Source organism: Pezoporus wallicus, unplaced genomic scaffold (genome assembly GCF_028554395.1).
Source record: "Pezoporus wallicus isolate ANWC-B61680 ecotype Strahan unplaced genomic scaffold, APGP_CSIRO_Pwel_v1 contig_5863, whole genome shotgun sequence".
In the NCBI taxonomy this organism is placed as follows: domain Eukaryota; kingdom Metazoa; phylum Chordata; class Aves; order Psittaciformes; family Psittacidae; genus Pezoporus; species Pezoporus wallicus.
Window position 1 is genome coordinate 111,113 of NW_026635152.1, and position 18,957 is coordinate 130,069.

At 57.1% G+C, this 18,957-nt stretch overlaps 3 protein-coding genes across 13 annotated transcripts in view; all 3 read left to right on the plus strand.

Moving 5' to 3' along the window:
• CACNA1S (calcium voltage-gated channel subunit alpha1 S) overlaps positions 1 to 9,291 on the plus strand; it is a 41,496-nt gene extending 32,205 nt beyond the window's left edge. For 5 of the 7 annotated variants that reach the window (XM_057403830.1, XM_057403845.1, XM_057403855.1 and 2 more), the window contains 12 exons: positions 540 to 699; positions 1,372 to 1,499; positions 1,919 to 2,015; positions 3,345 to 3,447; positions 4,478 to 4,579; positions 4,695 to 4,819; positions 5,777 to 5,905; positions 6,575 to 6,774; positions 7,455 to 7,519; positions 7,953 to 8,065; positions 8,487 to 8,603; positions 8,810 to 9,291. In XM_057403830.1, coding sequence (XP_057259813.1) covers positions 540 to 699; positions 1,372 to 1,499; positions 1,919 to 2,015; positions 3,345 to 3,447; positions 4,478 to 4,579; positions 4,695 to 4,819; positions 5,777 to 5,905; positions 6,575 to 6,774; positions 7,455 to 7,519; positions 7,953 to 8,065; positions 8,487 to 8,603; positions 8,810 to 9,070 — 1,600 coding nt within the window. In that variant the 3' untranslated portion in view covers positions 9,071 to 9,291. The remainder of the gene's footprint in view (positions 1 to 539; positions 700 to 1,371; positions 1,500 to 1,918; positions 2,016 to 3,344; positions 3,448 to 4,477; positions 4,580 to 4,694; positions 4,820 to 5,776; positions 5,906 to 6,574; positions 6,775 to 7,454; positions 7,520 to 7,952; positions 8,066 to 8,486; positions 8,604 to 8,809) is intronic. The other 2 variants (XM_057403837.1, XM_057403861.1) reach the window with 2 other exon arrangements.
• Positions 1 to 18,957, plus strand: part of LOC130596279 (TBC1 domain family member 22B) — a gene marked incomplete at its 5' end in the record, with an annotated part of 143,721 nt that overhangs the window by 67,019 nt on the left and 57,745 nt on the right. The window lies entirely within an intron of this gene.
• KIF21B (kinesin family member 21B) overlaps positions 12,401 to 18,957 on the plus strand; it is a 39,959-nt gene continuing 33,402 nt past the window's right edge. For all 5 annotated transcript variants that reach the window (XR_008971512.1, XR_008971513.1, XR_008971515.1 and 2 more), the window contains exon 1: positions 12,401 to 12,498. Coding sequence is in view for 2 of the 5 variants with exons in the window: in XM_057403899.1 (XP_057259882.1) it covers positions 12,461 to 12,498 (38 nt within the window). In the remaining 3 variants the exon portion in view is untranslated. The remainder of the gene's footprint in view (positions 12,499 to 18,957) is intronic.

An 18,957-nucleotide genomic window follows, 5' to 3' on the forward strand; every position in this document is an offset into this window, starting at 1 on the left:
CAGACTGGATTTTAATTCATAGTATCATAGAATGGCTTGGGTTGGAAAGGACCTTAAGATCATCCAGTTCAAACCCCCTGCCATGGCAGGGGCATCCCACACAGACCATGTCACCCAAAGCTCTGTCCAGCCTGACCTTGAGCACTGTCAGGGATGGGGCAGCCACCACTTCTCTGTGCACCCTGTGCCAGTGCCTCAGCACCCTCATAGTAAAGAACTTCTTCCTTAGATCTAACCTGAACTTCCCCTGCTCAAGTTTAAACCCATCACCCCTTGTCCTATTAATTTGTGAACTGTGAGGAAACTCAAGAGGAAGCAAGGGCTCAGCCCAAGGCTTTCCTTGACTCCAAGCACTCTGGAGCCCACTCTGAAGCTTCTAAAAGCAGACTCCCCACAGCAGCACAGCAAGCCCAGAATCCTCACTGCTCCTTTCCCAGTGGTTCTCTGTTCCCCTCTGTGCTGAGATGGCCACAGCCCACCCTCTGTGCCCAGCTCCTGCCCAGGGCAGTCAGAGACCAGCACGCATCCCCTCCGCTCAGGTGTGCCACTGGTGAGGCCTGGCAGGAGATCCTGCTGGACTGCAGCTATGGCAAGCTCTGTGACCCTGAGTCAGACTTCAACGAGGGCGAGGAGTATACCTGTGGCACCGGCTTTGCCTACTTCTACTTCATCAGCTTCTACATGCTCTGTGCCTTCCTGGTATGTGACCTCCCATGGGGCTCCCTTCTGCACCTCCAATCCTGGCCCTGAGCAGCCCCTGGTGTTGAGTTAACCTTGCATCTCACTGGGCTGAGCACACAGCACCCTCTTCCTAGGAGCATCATAGAATCATGGAATGGTTTGGGTTGGAAGGGACCCTAAAGCTCCTCCAGCTCCAGCCCCTGCCACGGGCAGGGACACCTTCCACTAGAGCAGCTTGCTCCAAGCCCCTGTGTCCAACCTGGCCTTGAACACTGCCAGGGATGGGGCAGCCACAGCTTCTCTGGGCACCCTCACAGGGAAGATCTTCTTCGTGATATCTAGCCTGAACAGATCATCCCCAGCCCATCTCCCAGCCATGCTGTAAAGCCGGCACCACACTTCTGTGGGACCCAAGATCTGCCATTACTTTCTTCCCACAACCCCTTTGTGCTGCCATCCACATGTGTCTGTGTTGGCTCTTGCAACGGCAGAGAGGGAAGATGTGCCCTGTGCCTGCTGCAGCCTTTGTCTCCTTGGTGGGAGGCCCATCCCTGCATGGCATGACCCACAGCACCACCTGGCTTCAGAGGATCCCAAACCCCTTCTCCCAAACATTTCTGCCTGTGTTTTCCCATGGCTCTGCCCAGAGTGTTTGGCCCTGTCCTAACCTGCATCTTTCACGTTCCTCAGATCATTAACCTCTTTGTGGCCGTCATCATGGACAACTTTGACTACCTCACACGTGACTGGTCCATTCTTGGGCCCCATCACCTGGATGAGTTCAAACGGATCTGGGCTGAGTACGACCCTGAGGCCAAGTAAGTGACAGCGGATGAGTGGCATGGAGGGGATCTCCCAGGGTGCGAGGCCTCGGGACACACATGGCAGTGTGAGTTGTGGCATATCCCACCATCTCAGAGGTGGATGTAGACTTGCCAGCATATTCCAGGGCTGATACAAACCATCAGAATGTTTGGAGACACACGACTTCCAGTCCCCTCTTCATCCAGCCCTGGTGATGCTGCAAACTTTTATCATGCCACTGGACACCTTTGTCTCCTGCCCAGTGCAGTGGGGAAGTGTAAGGATTACTACAATAGGAGCTAAGGGAAGTGTAGAGATTTGCCCACTGCAAGAGCATGGACCAGGCTGCAAGGGTTGAACCCATGAGCCCCTGCCTGAACCACTGTCCCTGTGTCTGCCACTACACCGCTGATGCAGTTTGTTGCCTCTGCAGGGGCAGAATCAAACACTTGGATGTGGTGACTCTGCTGAGACGTATCCAGCCTCCTCTGGGCTTTGGGAAGTTCTGTCCACACCGTGTAGCGTGTAAGGTAAGAGCCAAGGGGGTGGTGAGGTGTGAGGGCACAGGGGCACCTTCTCCAACCTTTCTGCAGACTCCCCAGGGAGCTGAGGGTGCCAGTCCAGCCAGCTTCCCGATGCCATGGTTTATACCCATGTTCTGACCTCTCGTGTTGAACGGAGGAGTGTATTCTGGAGGCAAGGAGAGGTGCTGTCAACATGCATAGAGCTGATGTGTTTCAGGCTCCTGAAGATAAGGACTTGCCTGTGTTCACCCCCACACTGAGGGGCGTGGCAGTGGGCGGGTCTCTGCCCAACCCAGAGCCCTCAGTGCAGGGGGACTCCCAAGCCATGCTGGGGTGTCCCACATCTCCATCTGGTACAGGAGGACAGTGCTGGGCCTGAGTACCCAGCCCTGTCAACTGGGCCCTAGAAGTTTGTTTCCAAGGGCTGATAGCACTGGGGGAGCTGGAAACACTGGCTTCTGTAGGAGCCATGAGTTCACTTTTCCCAGCTCATTCTGCACAAATCCAGAGCCTGTGAGAGTTTCAAGTGTAACCCACATGGGCAGTGCCTCAGGCACTGCTGTAAACCAGGAGGGATCCTCAGCTCCCTCACAGCAGACTGGGATGCTGTTTAGGTGGAGTGCAATGCAGAATGACTCCCATCTCCCTGGGAGCAATGCTGGGTCTCTTGCTGGCTGGTGGTTTAGAAAAGGAGGCTCAGGGGAGACCTTATTACTCTCTGAAACTACCTGAAAGGAGGTTGTAGCGAGGTGGGGGTCAGTCTCTTTTCAGTAGCAAGTGACAGGATGTGAGGAAACAGCCTCAGATTGCACCAGGGGAGCTTTAGACTGGGTAGTAGGAAACATTTCTTCACTCGGTGTTGTCTAGCCCTGAAACAGGGTACTCAGGGCAGTGGTGGAGTCACCATCCCTGAAGGTGTTTAAAAGACATGTAGATGAGGACCTTAGTGACATGGTTTAGTGGTGGCCTTGGCAGTGCTGGGTAAATGGTTCGACTCAATGAACTGAAAGGTCTTTTCCAACCTAGACAACACAACGATTTTGTGATTTCCTCCCATGGCAGCGGTGGGTTATTTCCACAGCTGTGCCCTGGCTCTCCCCTCACCTTGATCTGGTTTAGCTGCCTGCTTTGGATGAGTGGTGTCAGTCTTGCAGAGCCCCACTAGGCAGGGAGGGTAGAGCTGAGAGGGCTCCTTGGCCAGCAGCTGGGTACCCCGCGAAGAGCCTTTACCGGGTAACGTGGCTGCCCTGTGGCCAGGCCAGGCTGTGTGTCTGCAGGGACCTGCCAGCCTCGTGCTCTGCTGCTTGGGCTCACAGTTGTTGGTTTGCTGTGCAGCGTCTGGTGTGCATGAACATGCCCCTCAACAGCGATGGCACTGTCACCTTCAATGCAACTCTCTTTGCACTGGTGAGGACAGCCCTCAAGATCAAGACAGAAGGTAAGTGATGCTCCTCTCTGCCTCTGCAGCCTGACTGGGGGAACCCTCTGCTTGTGCTGCAAGGTGCTGGTTACACATCATCCCCCACTCCATCTGGGGATCTTGGAGTACTTACCCATGGGGCTTAGACCTCTGGTGAAACCCTTGGCTTCATGTTCATTAACTCACTGGGCTAGAGACCATGGGCACATGCATGGGGCTGCTGAGACAAGGCTTGGAGGATATTACTAGTTGCAGCCCTGAAGAGTGAACCAGTTCCACAGCTCAGAAGTAGTTCTAACCCTGTTCCTGTCCCTACCACAGCTACTGTATGTAGTCTGACCTTCCCCTGCCCCTGGCATAGCACCACCCATCCAGTTGTGCATTTCTCCATGTATTTAGAATCTCAAATTGGAATTTATAAATTCCTGAGTTTAGCTCTGCTGGGGATGAGTTGTTTTCACCCCCTTTCTTGCCAGCAACACAGTTTCCAAAGCCCTGCTTTGGGAAGATGCTACAACAGCTTGTTTCCATGCCTGTGGGTTAGGCAGTACCACACAAGCAGCTCTATGGCTGGGCCAGCAGCTCTGGCAGGAGATGAGGTTGGGCAGCGGTGGGGTTGGAGTCCTCCAGCAGCATGGCATGAGGTGGCAACATTTCCCCATAGCTGGAGTGGGGAATGTGGCCTCTAGCACAGTGATGGCAGCTCTGGAAGGAGCACGTGAGATCCCAGAGCATGCATGGGGACAGACTGGGATTGCAGGTGAACAGGAACAGTAAATCCCATGTAAACACCAAAGGGGAGGTTGAAATCTGTAGCTGATCCCCAGAACAGAGACAGTGACGCTGATGTTCTACCCATTTGTTAGGTGTGACTCTATAGTTATCTTTCTGCTAAAACCAAAGCCTTATTCTTACAAAGCTAATTTTTGTTGGGTGGGGAGGCTGAAGAGGAGCTGTCACACTCTGGGGCAGTCTGGCCAGGTTTTCCCATCTTTTGGCTTCACTCGTGCTCATGTTCCCCTCTGAATGCTCTGCTCTTTTGTCGCAGGTAACTTTGAGCAGGCCAATGAGGAGCTCAGAGCCATTATCAAAAAGATCTGGAAGCGAACCAGTATGAAGCTCTTGGACCAGGTTATCCCACCTATTGGAGGTGTGTTACCTGATGGTACTTCCCAGAGGGGCAGAACAGCACTTGGTTGAGGTCTCAGCTGCTCTGACAAGTCAGGGCCTTGTGATAGGCAGTATGTTGCTTTCCTCCCCTCCAGATGATGAGGTGACAGTGGGCAAATTCTACGCTACTTTCCTCATCCAAGAGCATTTCAGGAAGTTCATGAAGCGCCAGGAGGAGTATTATGGTTACCGGCCCAAGAAGAACCCTGTGGAGATCCAGGTTGGTAGCATTAAGGTGGTGGTGGGGGGGTGACACCCTTCTTGAGGGCTGGCAGCTTGTGAAAGGGAGCTGTGGGAAAGCTTCCCCCAGGGAAGAGGCTTCCCCCAGCTCACAAAGTCCAGGGTGACTTATAAGAGCTGCAATAAACATAATGACTTCTGGAAATGAGGTGGCCCCATGTGAACCAGTGCTGAACTGGCCATGAGCGCTGAGGGTTACCTGAGTCTCCAGGGTACAGGTGACTCCCAGAAACAAAGGAGATTTTGACTCCCTGCCCTGCTGTCTTCGGCTGGAGAAAGGGCTCAGCAGATGCCTTACCAAGACCTGGAAGCCCCCACCACAGACCAGTGTCTGAGCTGAATACTGCTCATCCAGGCCCTTCTCTACCTACTCTTCTCCATTCCCAGGATCTTCTCCCTTTCCCCATCTTAGCAGTGTCATGGATAGTTCTGTGTGCCTGGTGCTTTCTATACCATGTCTCATTGCCTGGTACTACATCAGGTGGAGAGGGGTTGACCAGGACCATTGCAGTCAAAGAAGCCTGCACAGTAGCCCTGAAGGATGCTGTCAGGGTGGGATGGGATGTCCCTAGTTTCTCCTAACCCTACAGGGAGGAAAGCACTTGTAGAGATAAAAGACCAAAAGTGCAAGGCAAGGAAAAGAGCCAGGCCCCAGATCAGGTATCTCCAGATCAGGGTCAAAGCTACCCCTTGGGCATCACCAGTGCAACTTTTCATCAGGCTGCTCATAGCACACGCCTTTGTGGGACAGTATTAGCCTGGAAGTTCTTTCACCAAGCACAGAGCCAGGCAGTTGCAGGGCAGCTGATGGCCTGTTCTGGTAGGAGACCATGGCTTACCAGGTGAGCATGCTCCATGTTTCCCTTTCCAAAGCCCAAAGTGAGAGGGCTGGTGGGGCCAGGCCACATCCAGCCATGCCTTGTTTTGTCCCCACCAGGCTGGACTGAGGAGCATTGAAGAAGAAGCTGCTCCTGAAATCCGTCGGGCCATTTCTGGGGACCTGACTGCTGAAGAGGAGCTGGAAAGAGCAATGGTGGAAGCTGCCATGGAGGAAGGGATATACAGGGTGAGTACAGCCCTCAGGTCTGATCCGACCAGCTTTTTGGATGTGGCAGTGGTGGGTCAGTACAGCTACCAGCAGCTGGAGGACAGACCACAGAGGTGAACCTCACCATGAAAGTCAGTGTGGACTACAAGGATGGATCTGCACTTCTGTCCCCCTGAACATCAGGATATCTTGGTTGATTCATCCTGAGCAACCTGCTCCCTGCCTCAGTTTCCCCTCTCTAAAAGGACCCTGCAGGGCTGTGCTGAATGTTTACCCATGGTGTGGAAGGCCCCATTCACACCTTCTCACAGGCCAATGTCATCAGCACCAGAGCAGGAGCAGTTTCACTTCCCATTCCCTGGAAGCCTTTGGGACAGGATGGGCAGCTGTGGTGTTGCACCTTCTTCTGTCCAGAGGTGCCACTGGCTGTGGCTGTCCCCCGGAGATGGCAGGATTTGCCATGCACAGGGTTGGCTCTCATCCCAGTGCTGCTGGTGACCATCACCCCTCAGTGCCTCAGTTTCCCCACCTGGGCAGTGAGGCTTTGGAAACTGTGCACTCTGCAAGGCCCGAGCAGAAAGATGGGCAAAGAGGCTGCTGTTCCCACGGGCATTCCCAAATGTCTCCTCCCATGGGAATAGCCCCAGAGCTCCAGGCCTCCCCTGATGTCCTCCCTGTTGCTTGCAGAGGACTGGCGGCTTGTTTGGCCAAGTTGACAGCTTCCTGGAGCCCAGCAGCCCCCTGCAGCCACACGTGGCCAGCCAGAGGCCCCTTCAGTTCACAGAGGTGGGCAGCGAGGACCTCGATTCCCCTGTGTTCCTCGATGACTTCCCTCAGGAAGGCAACACCAATGTCAACAACGCCAACAGAAACAGCTGGCTGCAGGGGTAAGGGCTGGGGAGCCTTGTGTGGGCAGAGCTGGGCTGTGCCTGGCAGTTCCCCGAGGGGCTGTGCTCAGTGTTGGTCTTGCCCAGGGTTCTCCACGGATGGTGAAGGTCTGAAGAAGTTTCTGAGTTGCAGGTTGGGGGAGGAATTAACTGCTGGCCATAGAAGTGGCTCCATGGACACAGCAGCTTTGTGCTCACAGCCCTTGGGGTGTGAACCAGGGTCCAGGCAAGGGGACAGGAAGAGCAGGCACCCTTTGCTGGTTCCTGTACCCCAGCCTGGCACACCTAGAGGTGTCCCCAGAACATACAGAGTAGCTCCAGGGCTGGTGTAGCATGTCAGCATGTGTGACTTCCTATGTACCCTTGCCCTTCCCATCACCCCGTGTTGGTGCCAGGAGGGTCCAGGTGGACAGCAAGGCTCCAGGGATCACAGAAATGACCCTTCCCACCAATCTCTGAGTGCCAAAGCTCAGGTAGGGGCCACCAGCACCAGCCTGGCCACAGGTACAAGGGACAGGGCTTATCCTACTTCTTGGAATCTCTACATGGTTCTTCTGTCCCAGATGCCCCCACAGCTGCATTTCCCAGGGTGGAGAAGGTGGGGAGAGCTGCACCCTAGGGTGGAGCTGGGGTCGGTACATGGTTCCTGCTCAGGCTGACCCACTTGCTGCCCTTGCCAGGATGGAGTACGAGGATGAGGTGCTGAGGAGGACAGTGCCAGCAGCACCCAAGCATCCAGTGCAGGGTGAGTTTCAGCATCGTTCCTCTTCTGGGGAATCTGGATTAGCCCAAGGGCCAGGGTAGGGGATGATGGCAGCAGACCCCAACAACTTGGAGGTTAGCTGAGAGGCCCAAGCACAGCAAGACCTCCCTGGGGAGCTGCATCAGACCCTCCTTCCACCTTTCCACCCTCCAGGGTGACAGAATATGGAGCCAGTGCTTGGGCTGGGGGAGGACTGGCCACCCCTGGGCAGTAGGGCCACAAGATTGTCTTCGTTTCCACAAACAGGGACTTCTCCTTCCCAACCATAAGGAGCCCGCAAAGGGCAGTGGGCAGGCGCTGGACTTCAATTCATCCTAAACTCCTAAAGCCCTTAGTTACTACATTCCCAGCTCTGGGTGGCAGTGGTGGTCTTGTTCTTGTGCCCATCTGATATCCCCTCCTTTCCCTCCCCCAGAGTGCAACCACCCCTCACCCATGGAAAAGCTGCAGCAGAGACCAAGCAGGAGGCGAGGAGAGGCCACCTCTGGGAGTCACCCATCATCAGGCCTGCACTTTCTCCCGCAGGAGGTAAAGGGGACAATGTATATCCACAGACAGCAATGGGGACATGGATGAACGTCCCTCCTCTCCCGTGAAAGGTTGTCACAGATGTGCTGGGGAGGAGCTACTCTCTAGGGCTCCCCACCATGAAACCAGCTTTGCTGGAGCTTTCCTTTCTCACTAACATTGGGAAGGAGCTGGGCCCCCACCACAGGGTGCTCATCCAAGCAGAGACAGCTTAAAGCAGCATCTCTTGGCTGCTCCAGAGCCAGGGAGAAAAAGGGGGTGCATCAGGTTTGCTCCCACGCTGCCCTAACTGCCCTTGGCTGGTGTGGGAGTGTGTGTTCGGGCTGGGGACAATACCTACAGCCCCCCCCATGAACATGAGAGAGATCTTCCATGGGCATTGTCCAAGCCCAGCCTGCAGCTGTTTGCTCTTCTCACCCAGCAGCCCGGAGAGGATGGCACAGTGACGGGAGCGGCGTCCAGCTCAGAGCACCAGTGGGGTGAAAGCAGTGACCTGAGTGCATCCTCCACCCCCGCCATCACCTTCCTCATTCAGGAGGTAAGGGGCAGTGGGAAAGGCAGGGATGAAAGGGGCTGGCAGGGGTGCCATGCTCATACCAAACTGGGAGGTTGCAGGAGCAAAGCTTAGCTATGAGGGTGAGCACAGAGGGCAGAAAGCACATGAGGTGAGGGTGGGTTGTGTGCAGCCAGGGCACCTCTACAGACTGAGAACACATCAGGCTCTGATCCTATCCTCTGCTGCAGGCTCTGATCTCCGGGGGCCTCACAGCTCTGGCCCATGACCCAACCTTTGTAGCAGTGACGAGGGCCGAGATGGCAGCCAGCAGCCAACTGGAAGTGGATGAAGTGGAGAAAGCAGCTGTGGAACTCCTAAAGGGAAGAGAAACACTTCAGGGTACAAAAGCTAGCTCTGCCCCTCAGGGCACCTCAGTCACATCACCAGCCAGCTCCCCAGGGCTCAAAGCAGCCCCTTCCCAAAAGACCATTGCTGCCACTCGCCTGTGATCCACAAGCACACATGGTCCCTTTGGAAGCTTGCAGGGGGTTAATTGGAGCAATGCCACACTGCTCCCCCTCTGCCTGGGGTCCCGGTGGGCTCTGTCCAGCTGCAGGAGGATTTTGGGGCCGGGTCTCCAGGATGCTGGTGCAGGACAGGACAATACTGTGCCAGCAGGGTCTTGCAAGAGCTGGACAGGTCATTAAAGTGTTCCTGCTGTGTGACTCCATGGATCCCCCTTGTCCCCTCCTTCTTCAGCCACCTTGCCTGTACAGCCTGTGCCTAGCCTGTGCCTAGCCCTGACTGGGAAGGGGAGCTCCAAATGTGAGAACCAGAGCTGGCAGCAATTCATGGGGAAGCCTCCAGTCCCCATGTGCAGGGAGGTCTGTCCCTACTCCAAAGTGCTCATGTCATGACTGTCAACAAGGCATTTTGAGAGCAGTAGCAAGCTCTGGAAGAGTCTCATGGTATCTCAGCAGCTGGACCCAGCATCCTTATGTCCCTGCTGGAGCCTATTTCTCCTCCTTGCAGCCAAGGAGGACTTGGGCAGATGCTGGAAGCATCTTCCAGGCAGGAAGCCCAGGGGGCTTCTTGACAGTCCCCCAGCTGGGCAGAGGCATAAGAGCATGTCCAGGTCAGTGCAGCAGCCCTGGGTCTAACCAAGGGGAGAGTTGGCCACTGCAGTGTGATTTGTGTCACCAGAGATCTCTGAACACCACTCTTGGGCTTGGGCACCCACTGATGAGCCCGGCCCACAGGAGGGTCTCACTCATCTTCCGGACAACTCCACTGCTTTGCAAGGGACAGGCCAGAAGTGCCAAGGGGAGCACAGCACTTGATCAGCACTGCCTACACACTGTCCATTATGTCTGTTAGCAAGTAGCAACTGAGGTTATTTCTCTCCGGGAATAAGTCTGCCATGGGGTTTTGCTTTACAGACCTCAGTGGCCCAGGCACTGAGCACTGGGGCAGCCCCATCTCCCCAGGCCATCTCTTTGCTGGGATCTTGCTCTAGAGGTTCCCCAGCCCAGCCAAACTGGGAAATGCATGTCTCTTTCTTGCCTAATTATATTAAAATGCAGCAAAGCGATGGGTCCTGGGGGAGGTGTGAATAAATGGAGCCTGCCTGCTTTCCAGCAGGGCATTTATTTGTTAACTTAATAAAAGGGAAATGGCTGTTGCTGAGCTCCAGCTGCAGCCTGAGCGCCGGAGAGCCCATCTTGTGCAGGGAACATGGCAAGGCTGAGAGCTTTCCCCTGAGGGGATCCAGGCAATCAGCAGGGATAGGGTAGAAGTAGCCCATATGGGGCTATTAAAGGGTGAGAGGGTCCTGCTGATCACTCCTGACTCTCCAGTCTGCAGATCAGCTTATGGATGGGAATCAGGGAGTCCCGGTTGGTGCGATATTGCCGCCGGTGCACTGTTGTGGTCGCAATTGGTACTTGTTGTTCTTTGACCTTCAGCAGCCCCACAACAGAAGGATCCTCTGAGAGACCAGGCAAGGTGGACAGCTGCTCAATTTCCTCAGTCTCCAAAGCAGCAATACCAAAGGCCTATCGGTACCCTTTTGGGTCTTTGAAGTACCCTCTCCTGAGGTAGTCTATGCCAAGGATGCATGGAGCCTCTGGACCAGCCACAATGGGGTGCTTTTGCCGTTTCCTCCCAGTCAGGCTGATTTCAGCCTCAACTGTTGGGATCCTCCTGTCACTCCAGACATACAAATGGGTTCCACCCCTTGACAGCTTGATGGCATCAGGTTACACTGTGCACTGGTATCTACCAGAACCTTGTACTTCTGTGGTACTGATGTGCCAGGCCATCTGATCCACACAGTCCAGTAAATCCAATTGTCCCTCTCCTCCACCTGGCTGGAGGCAGGGCCCCTCTAATAGTCATCATAAGATTCTCCACTTACGTCTTGTAGAAAGGGATTAGAATTCCTTATCACAGGAGTTGGAGTAAAAGCAGCTCTTCCACTCCATCTGGGAAGCTGCTCACTGAAGAATGGAGCAGCAGCTTTCATAGGATGATCCTCCTCGACCTTTGTTCTCCTCTTCAATTCACACACCCATTCCTCCAAAGCTGAGGTAGGTTTTCCATCCGACTTTCTCATGCCTTCTCCACGATCCTGCAGGGAAAAGCCATAGGGTGGCCTGTGGCATGTACCTCCTGTATCTTTTCTTTTGGGCAATAGGGTGCTTTCTGCTAATAGCTGAGATGGGGGTTGGTACATGTGGGGAGCTGGATAGATCGGACAGATCATCTCTCAATTGTTTGAACTCCTGGGACAGTTTTTCCACAGCTGAAATGATGGAAGGGGTGAGATTGTCTTTCCAAGGCAGGCGGTTGCTCTCCAAGGATTCCAAACACAGAGCGTGACACTATGGTGGTGTCTGTGGTTCTCTGCACCCTCTACTGGGGCTTGGAGCTGCACTGCGGCTGATTTGCCCCAGACTGGGATCTGGAGGGTGTTTCTTGAATTAATTCCTAGCTGAAGTGTGGGACAGATATGTTTTGTGACACAGCTGGCACAAGGGTGGGAGTAGGAAGATAAGGCCAGAAACACCATGCCATGATAAGCGGCTCTCTCTGCCTGGAGCCTTGATGGGGAAGGATCCTGAGCTGCTCTTCGGTACAGCCTTATAGAGCCCTGGCACAGCCCTGGTACAGCCCCAGTATGGGCCAGAACAGTCTGGTACAGCCCTATACAGCTCAGTACAGGCTGGAACACCCTGGAACAACCCCAGGATGGTCTGAAACATCCTGGCACACACACAGTATGGCACAGTACTGCCTTGTACAGCCCAGAACACCCCGGCACACCCCTGTACAGTCTGGTACAGCCCTGACACAGCCCCATAGCCCAGCACACCCCCAGTACTGCTCGGTGCAGCCCTGAACAGTCCTGTAGTGCCCAGGACATCCCTGAAACAGCCCAGTACAGCTCTGCACAGCCTGGAATGCCCTGGCACAGCCCCGGTACGGCCCGGAACAGCCCGGTACGGCCCGGAACACGTTGGCACAGCCCCGGTACGGCCCGGCACAGCCCGGTGCAGCGCGGTACAGCCCGAAGAGCCCTGCGCGGTGCCGGTCCAGCCCTGCACAGCCGCGGTCCACCCGAGCAGGCCGGAGCCGGCAGGGGGAGCAGGGCCCGGCGGGTGGGAGCGGTGAATGAGGCACAACGGGAGCGAGAGCGTGAGAGCGAGCGCGTGCGCGTGTGTGCGCGCGCTCGCACCGTTTCCCCGCGCGTCCGCGTTCCGGCGGGGGAAAGGGGGGGGGGGGCGTGTCCCCCCGCCCCGCCCCGCCCCGCACCTGGGGCCGCTCCCCCCCGCCCCCCAATCCCCAGCGCCGCGGATGCTGTCGGGCAGCGGCGGCCGCGGTGCCCGGCTCGCGGGGCCATGGCGGCTCCGGACAGCTGCGTGAAGGTGGCCGTGAGGTGAGTGCGGGGCTGCAGCTGCGTGTGCTCGGCGCGGGGGGGTTGCGGATGCCCGACTCGGTGCTGCCCAGCCCCCGGGCACTGAGTGTCCCCCATCGGAGTCGGGTTTTGCCTCCCCGGTCCCACCGTTATCCTCCCCGCTCCACATCGCCTTGGGGCTGCTGCTTGCCACCCCGCTGGCCGTGCTCTCTCAGCCCCTTTCCTGAGGCCGGGGGAGGGGGGGCGACCCAGGAGTCCCCGACCCCTTCACCTGCAGAGCTGCTGTCAGCGTTTGCAGCTCGGCAGCCCTGGGCTCTGTAGTGGGTGAATTTGGTCCCCTCTGGTGTCAGGCGAGATAAGGGAGATGTGGGGGGGGTTCCTTCCTCCCCTCCCCGAGGTGTTAGGGAACGATGCGGCATCTCTGTGTCCTTTGTGCTGACTTTGGGCTGGGAACAATGCGCCTTCCGTATCGTGCACCTCGATGAAGGACCTGCCGGCAGCACCTCCTTCACGCGTGGGCTCGGAGGGCAGCTGGGGGGGGGGGGGGGGGGGGGGGGGGGGGCAGCTCACCCATCTCCTGCAGAGCCCCACGGGCTGTGCGGGAGACCGGGGGGACTCTTTGTTAGCGCCGTGCCAGGCTCGGTGTATTGTGTGCACAGCCGCTGGGGTCCCGCAGACCGGCGGCGTTTTGCTCCTCTCTGCCCCAAGGGGAAGGAGCCCCCGGGGAGACGGGGTGGTGGGCGAACCCATGGGAGAGGGGGCCCCGTCACGGCCTTCTTGAGGAAGGGACCGTGCAGCTTCCCCTGCTCTCACAGCGCCTGGTCCTGGTTCAGCCGCGTCTTCCGGACAAGCGTGAGCCGAGCCCAGCCCGGCCTCAGCACCCCGGGACCCAGAGCACGGTGTCGGCGTGGGGCTGGCCGGGGGCAGGACCGCGTCAGAGCGGGGTCTCGGCTCGGTAGGACCAGCTCCACACCGTTACACCGACACCCCCCCCCCCCCCTCCCGCCGGGCTGTGCCTGCCTTGTCCCGCACCTTGGGGCTGGGGATGACCTGGGCAGGACCCTGTCCCCTCACTCACACCCCTGATGGCATGAGGCAGATTGGGGTGCTGCTGGCAGGCTGCAGGGGGCTGCCTTAGTCCTCAGAGGAGGATTTGCAGATTCTTGGACCCTGCCTACATGGGTAGAGCGAGAGCACAAAAGATGCTGGGTGCAGCATCAGTGATGGAGGCAGGGAGAGATGGGTGTGTGCGTGTGCATGTCTGTGTGTGTGCATGCATGTTTGCATGTCTGTTTGCCTGTGCACACGTGTGTGTGCCCCAGGATGCATCCCAGGGCTGCCTGCCTGTCCAGTCTTCCTTGTCTTGGAAGCAGGTGGTGGTTATTTTCTTCCTTGCTCCATTCAAGAGGCTGAGAATCGGGGCCAGGCTGTGGGTTTAAAGGATGGGAGAGCTGCAGGGGAGGTGGCAGTGTCCCCATTGTGTGGCTGCTGCTGGGGTGCCTTTGCAAGGGGAGGGCTGGGCTGTGCCAAGGCAAGGGTGTCCATGCCAGGACACTGACCTAGGAACTGAGTGATGCCAATGGCAGGAGGTGGAGATTTCCTGCTGGCCAGACTCTTCCTATCTTCCATCCTGCATTTCTGTCAGGATGAAGCCTTTTAACAAAGGCCTGGCTCAAGGCCGGGGTTCCTTTTGCCTGGGAGATGGGGTGGGTGCTGCTGGGCATGGTGGCCGTGGAGACTCTTGCCTCCTGATCCCTTTGGCCTCTGCCAGCAATGAGGTCAAGGACTGCCCAGTACACTGGGAGTGGATCATGACCAGGAGGTGACTTCAGTATGCAGCATTGCAGTGGGGCTGGGGTGCCCATAGCGAGGATATGTAACGGGGGGCACATCCCACTCTCTCCCACCCATTCCTTGGATGAATGAGCTGGTATCCTGCAGCCGGTGTGTGCCGAGTACTGGGGCGATGCATTGGCAAAGGTGAACCAGCAGGACAAAGGAGGAGGGCTGGGAACAGGGAGGCTGCAGACAAAGCAGGCAGGTCGCAGCGTCACGTGGGAAGGTGGCATCGGATGCTGGGCTGAGTGTGCAAGGACCAAGCTGCTCTCCCTGCATATCACCCCACCCAAAGGGCTGGTGATGGGTCCCCTCCTGCCCTGGACTAGGAGCAGAGAGAGGTTTTCCTTTGTAAGAGCTTGTGACATACCACTGGTGGTGTTGTGGAAGTCTCCAAGACACACACCCCCCCCCTCCCAGCAAACCTGTCCACAGATTCCACCTCCTTCCGCCATCAGAGCATGAAGGAGGTTGAATGCCTCCAAGGTGAGGCACGACACGGATCAAAGCTCCCCTTTTGTTTCTTTATAATAACATGAATGTGCCAGCTTGTGCCATTTTTTATGGTCTCTGTGTCCATGCTGCTGGTGGAACCTGGGGAAGGGCTGGGGACACTTGGAAGCACTGGGGGCTTTCGAGGGAGGTGTGCTGCTGGAGTTAAGCAGCTGGGTGATAGGGACGGCCCAGCTGATGTCAAGACACTGGGACCTGTCTCGGGTCCTCACAAGCGCTGACAGGATGGGAGGAGCCGGGACAGAGGAGCAGAGTGGTGGGACTGTGTTGTCCTTCTGGGTTCTTGTTGTTCTTGCTGGTTCTCTTCACCTGACAGGAGAGATGCTGTGGCATTTCACTGTCAGCTTCCAGGTTCCCATCTTCTCCTTGGGAAGACCCCCAGCTGCCCCCCTGTGGCTCTGAGTGCTGAGCCAGTGACTGGGGCATGGGGCTGTTCTTTAGGCTTCCTGCATGCCAGGAGTGAAACGGCCAGTACCAGCCCTGCAGAGGGAAATACAGGCCCAGGGGCTGGTATCTGCACCTTGTACCTGCAGCTCAGCCTGCACCTTCTGCAGGGGCAGGGCTGGCTCCTGCCCCAGCTCCCACCCTCCCTGCAGGCAAGTCCTGCCTTCACTTGCCCATCAGCACTAACAGGAGAGTGCCTGAGCCTGCCAGCTCTGGCTGATGCAGCCAGGGAGCGGAAGCGATGGGGCCAAGCTGTCAGCAGCGCTTGGGTTGAGCGCCCTGCACCCTGTAATGGTCCCAGGCTGGGAGCTGAGTGGGGTGGCCCAGGAACCCTCACTCCTTGCAGCTTTGGGGGGGAAGGTTCCTTCATGGACTGGGGAAGGCAATGAGTGCTGTGTCCTTCTGTAGGTGACCTTCAAATGGGTGAAGGAGTTTGGCAGTTCTGCTCTCATGCCCTGCTTCCAGGAGCGCAGCATCTATTGGAGGCTTGTGCTTCCCCTTGGGCCTCAGCAGCATCCCCTCCCTGCAGCACCCAGCTCAGAGCACCCCTCCCTGCAGCACCCAGGCTCGCAGTTGGGTGCTGTCTGCTCACAGCCGCAGCGAGCTGGGGGGAGCGGTGCTCCCTGTGCTCATTGCAGGAGGTGGAGCTCAGCCCCATTGTGAGTGGGTGGTTTTGCTGTGTCAGGAAGGCTGATGGTATTGACCCAGAGGCCATTAAACTCCATCACCAGGGGAGGTCTGAGGAGCCGGGCTGGCTGCAGAGCTGATACCTGAGGACACTTTCAAACCATAGAGAAAGGGGCACCCCCGAAGCTGTCTGCAGCACCCAGCACGTCTGCCTGGCTGCGGAGACTCAGGAAACAGAGCTTGTGAAATTGGGGAAGGAAGTTGAGTCGGATTTCAAGTTTATTTAAACCCTGCATCCCCCAGTGCTCTGCTGCTCTCATAAACACTCCTGCCACGATGCTCTTCCACATGGGCAGCCCCGCTGCTGTCCTGTGGAGTTTCTCCCACCTCCTTCTTGGAAAGAAGGATGGGATGTGCCACTTTAGGATGGGACATACTCGCATGCCCATTGCCACGTGCCCTAGTGGGTCTTGGCTCAGTGGGAACATGCTGGCAAAGGCCATGTGCTGGAAACAGCATTCTGGCATCTTTGCTGTCACATAGCCGGGGCATATATCCTTATATCTAACCTGAACTTCCCCTGTTTCAGTTTGAACCCATCACCCCTTGTCCTATCACTGCAGTCCCTGATGAAGAGTCCCCTCTCCAGCATCCTTGTAGCCCCCTTCAGACACTGGAAGCTGCTCTGAGGTCTCCCTGCAGCTTCTCTTCTCCAGACTGAACAGCCCCAATGTTATCAGCCTGGCTCCATACAGGAGGTGCTCCAGCCCCTGAGCGTCCTCGTGGCCTCCTCTGGACTTGCTCCAACAGCTCCATGTGTTCTGGGGTGCTGCAAGTGGGGTCTCACAAGAGCAGAGTCCTCTGCCTCCACCCAGGGCAGCTCAGCCCTAGCAGTGGGGGTCTCCCATGTCCTGTGGCTGCTCTTTGGTTTACTTTGGGGCTTCTCAGCCCCAGAGATTGGGAACCAAGAGTTAGTCTTGGCTCCCAGTGGGAACGGTTAAACTGGGCTCCCTGATCTGGAGGGAGATGTGGAGGGCTGTGGTGGGTAGGACGCCTCAGGGTCTCTGAGGGAAGTGCTGAGCCCAAGTTTGTGGGCACAAAGGGTTTTTCTGTGCCTGGCTTCAATCAGTCGTGAGCTCACTGGCTTTTACAGTGGGAATGTTAGAAAGGGGTTGGAGACCACCTTCATCCTGGTCTCCATCCTCCAAGGGAGGAGTAGGGCTGCACCCTGCAGTCCCAGGCAGATCTGCTGTTGCCTGAGACACCACTCTGAGCAAGGCAGCTTTAGACATCACCCATCATCAAGGGATTTAAATATGTGATGCCATGAAGTCTCAGGAACTTGGGATGCTGGGGCTGTCTCTAAGCCCGAGGAAGGAGCCAGCTGAAGCTTTCCTGCACCAGCAGTGAAATTGGGGCAGGAGGAAAACTGCAGCAGATGAAGCCCCAAACAAAGCTGTTGGGAACATGGCTCCTGGTCCCCCGAGAGGGAAGGTGATCCTCTGCTGAGTCTTGTTGTGCTGTTCCTGCTGGGAAAGGGGGGCTGGCCCCAGGGGTCCCAGGGGTCTGTTTCCTGCCAGAGGCTGTCAAAACAGTCCCAGTGTTTGTTAAACACGCAGCAGGGTTGGGATGTGGTGGATTGTGAGGGCAGCTGCCACGGGTCTCTGCTGCAGCAGATGCTGTTGGGTGATTCCTTGCCTTGGTAGGACGCTGATGGAAGGGAAGGTCACCGGCCTTCTGCCACCCCTTCCCTCTGGGCGGACCAGGAACTGGTTCAGTGGTGCCCTGGTGTGCCCCAGTGTCCCTGCTATGAGGCCAGGGACGTCTGGCAGCTTCATCTCACGTGGCACCTCCCCCTCAGCCCTGCTCCATGCAGATGTGAACAGTTGCCAGCCCCATTTCTCAGTGAGGGTTTGGGGCTGAGCCCCAGGGATCCCAGTGAAATCCCTTCTCTTCTCTGCAGCTCCCCGGGGCCAGGACATAGCGGGGAAGTTTCTTGTCACAGTTTGCTGTAGCTGAGCCTGGCCTCAAGCTCCCCTGTCCCACGGTGCCCCCATGGGGCTGTGATCACGCCCCCCCCCCCCCATATCGCCTGTGCCCGGTTGCTGGTGTTTGCCTCTGTGGTGTCCTGGGGGTGGCTCAGCAGCCCCCCTCCAGGCTCTGGGTCTGTTCTCCCACTGTCACCAGCCCCACACCTGGGGTAGCATCAAGGGAAAAGCTCTGGAGACCTGGGGCAGCGCAAGGGGCATTCCTGCCCCAGGATCCTTCTGTTCCCCTGCCCCTGCTGCAGCCGGATCCCTGCAGGCTTGCAGCCTTCTCCCTGGAGAGCAGCACAGCCTGAGCTTTAGCACGAGGCACAGAACTGCTTCTGACCTCTTCCTCAGGCTCTTCCTTCCTCCTCTGCCACAGCCTGGAGCCCACCTGAGTGCTGGAGCCAAGAAATGGGCTTGGGGGAGAAGGATGGGGGTGCTGGGGCAGAAGTCTTGGTGGGGCAGGGTGGGCTGTGCCAGGTCTGTTCATCACAAGTTCCACGGGTTCTGTGAGCTGCATTAGTTGTTTCTGAGCTTCCCAAATAACCTGTTGGCAGAGCCCTGTGAGTGTGCTGCTTGGTGGCAGGAGTGGGATGCCTCCATTCCTGCACTGCTGTGGGAGGAGATGAGCACTGCTAGAGCTGGGCTACTGGTCCTCGGATTCCCCTCTTCTCTCCAAATATTGAGCATGGGCATTTTCTCAGTCCAGTGTTGCAGGGTTGGGAGGCACAACTTTGCCCTTTCCTGTGTTAGGAGGGGGCAGCTCTCGGGCCATGTTGCTCTGCTCAACTGTTATCTCATACTGAGCCTGCCTGAGGAGGATGTTAACAGAAAACACATTTGTTCCCTTCCCAGCTGTGGGACCAGGTTAGCTTCTGGGTGCTCCATGCCCATCCTGCCGGCCAAAGACTTGGGGTTTTATTTATTTATTGGGGGGGGGGGGGGGGGGGGGGGGTAGGGGGTGGAGAAATACCTGAATATCTGTGCCACCCTCAATCCTGTCTTGCGGGCAGGTTTCTCCAGATGTCCC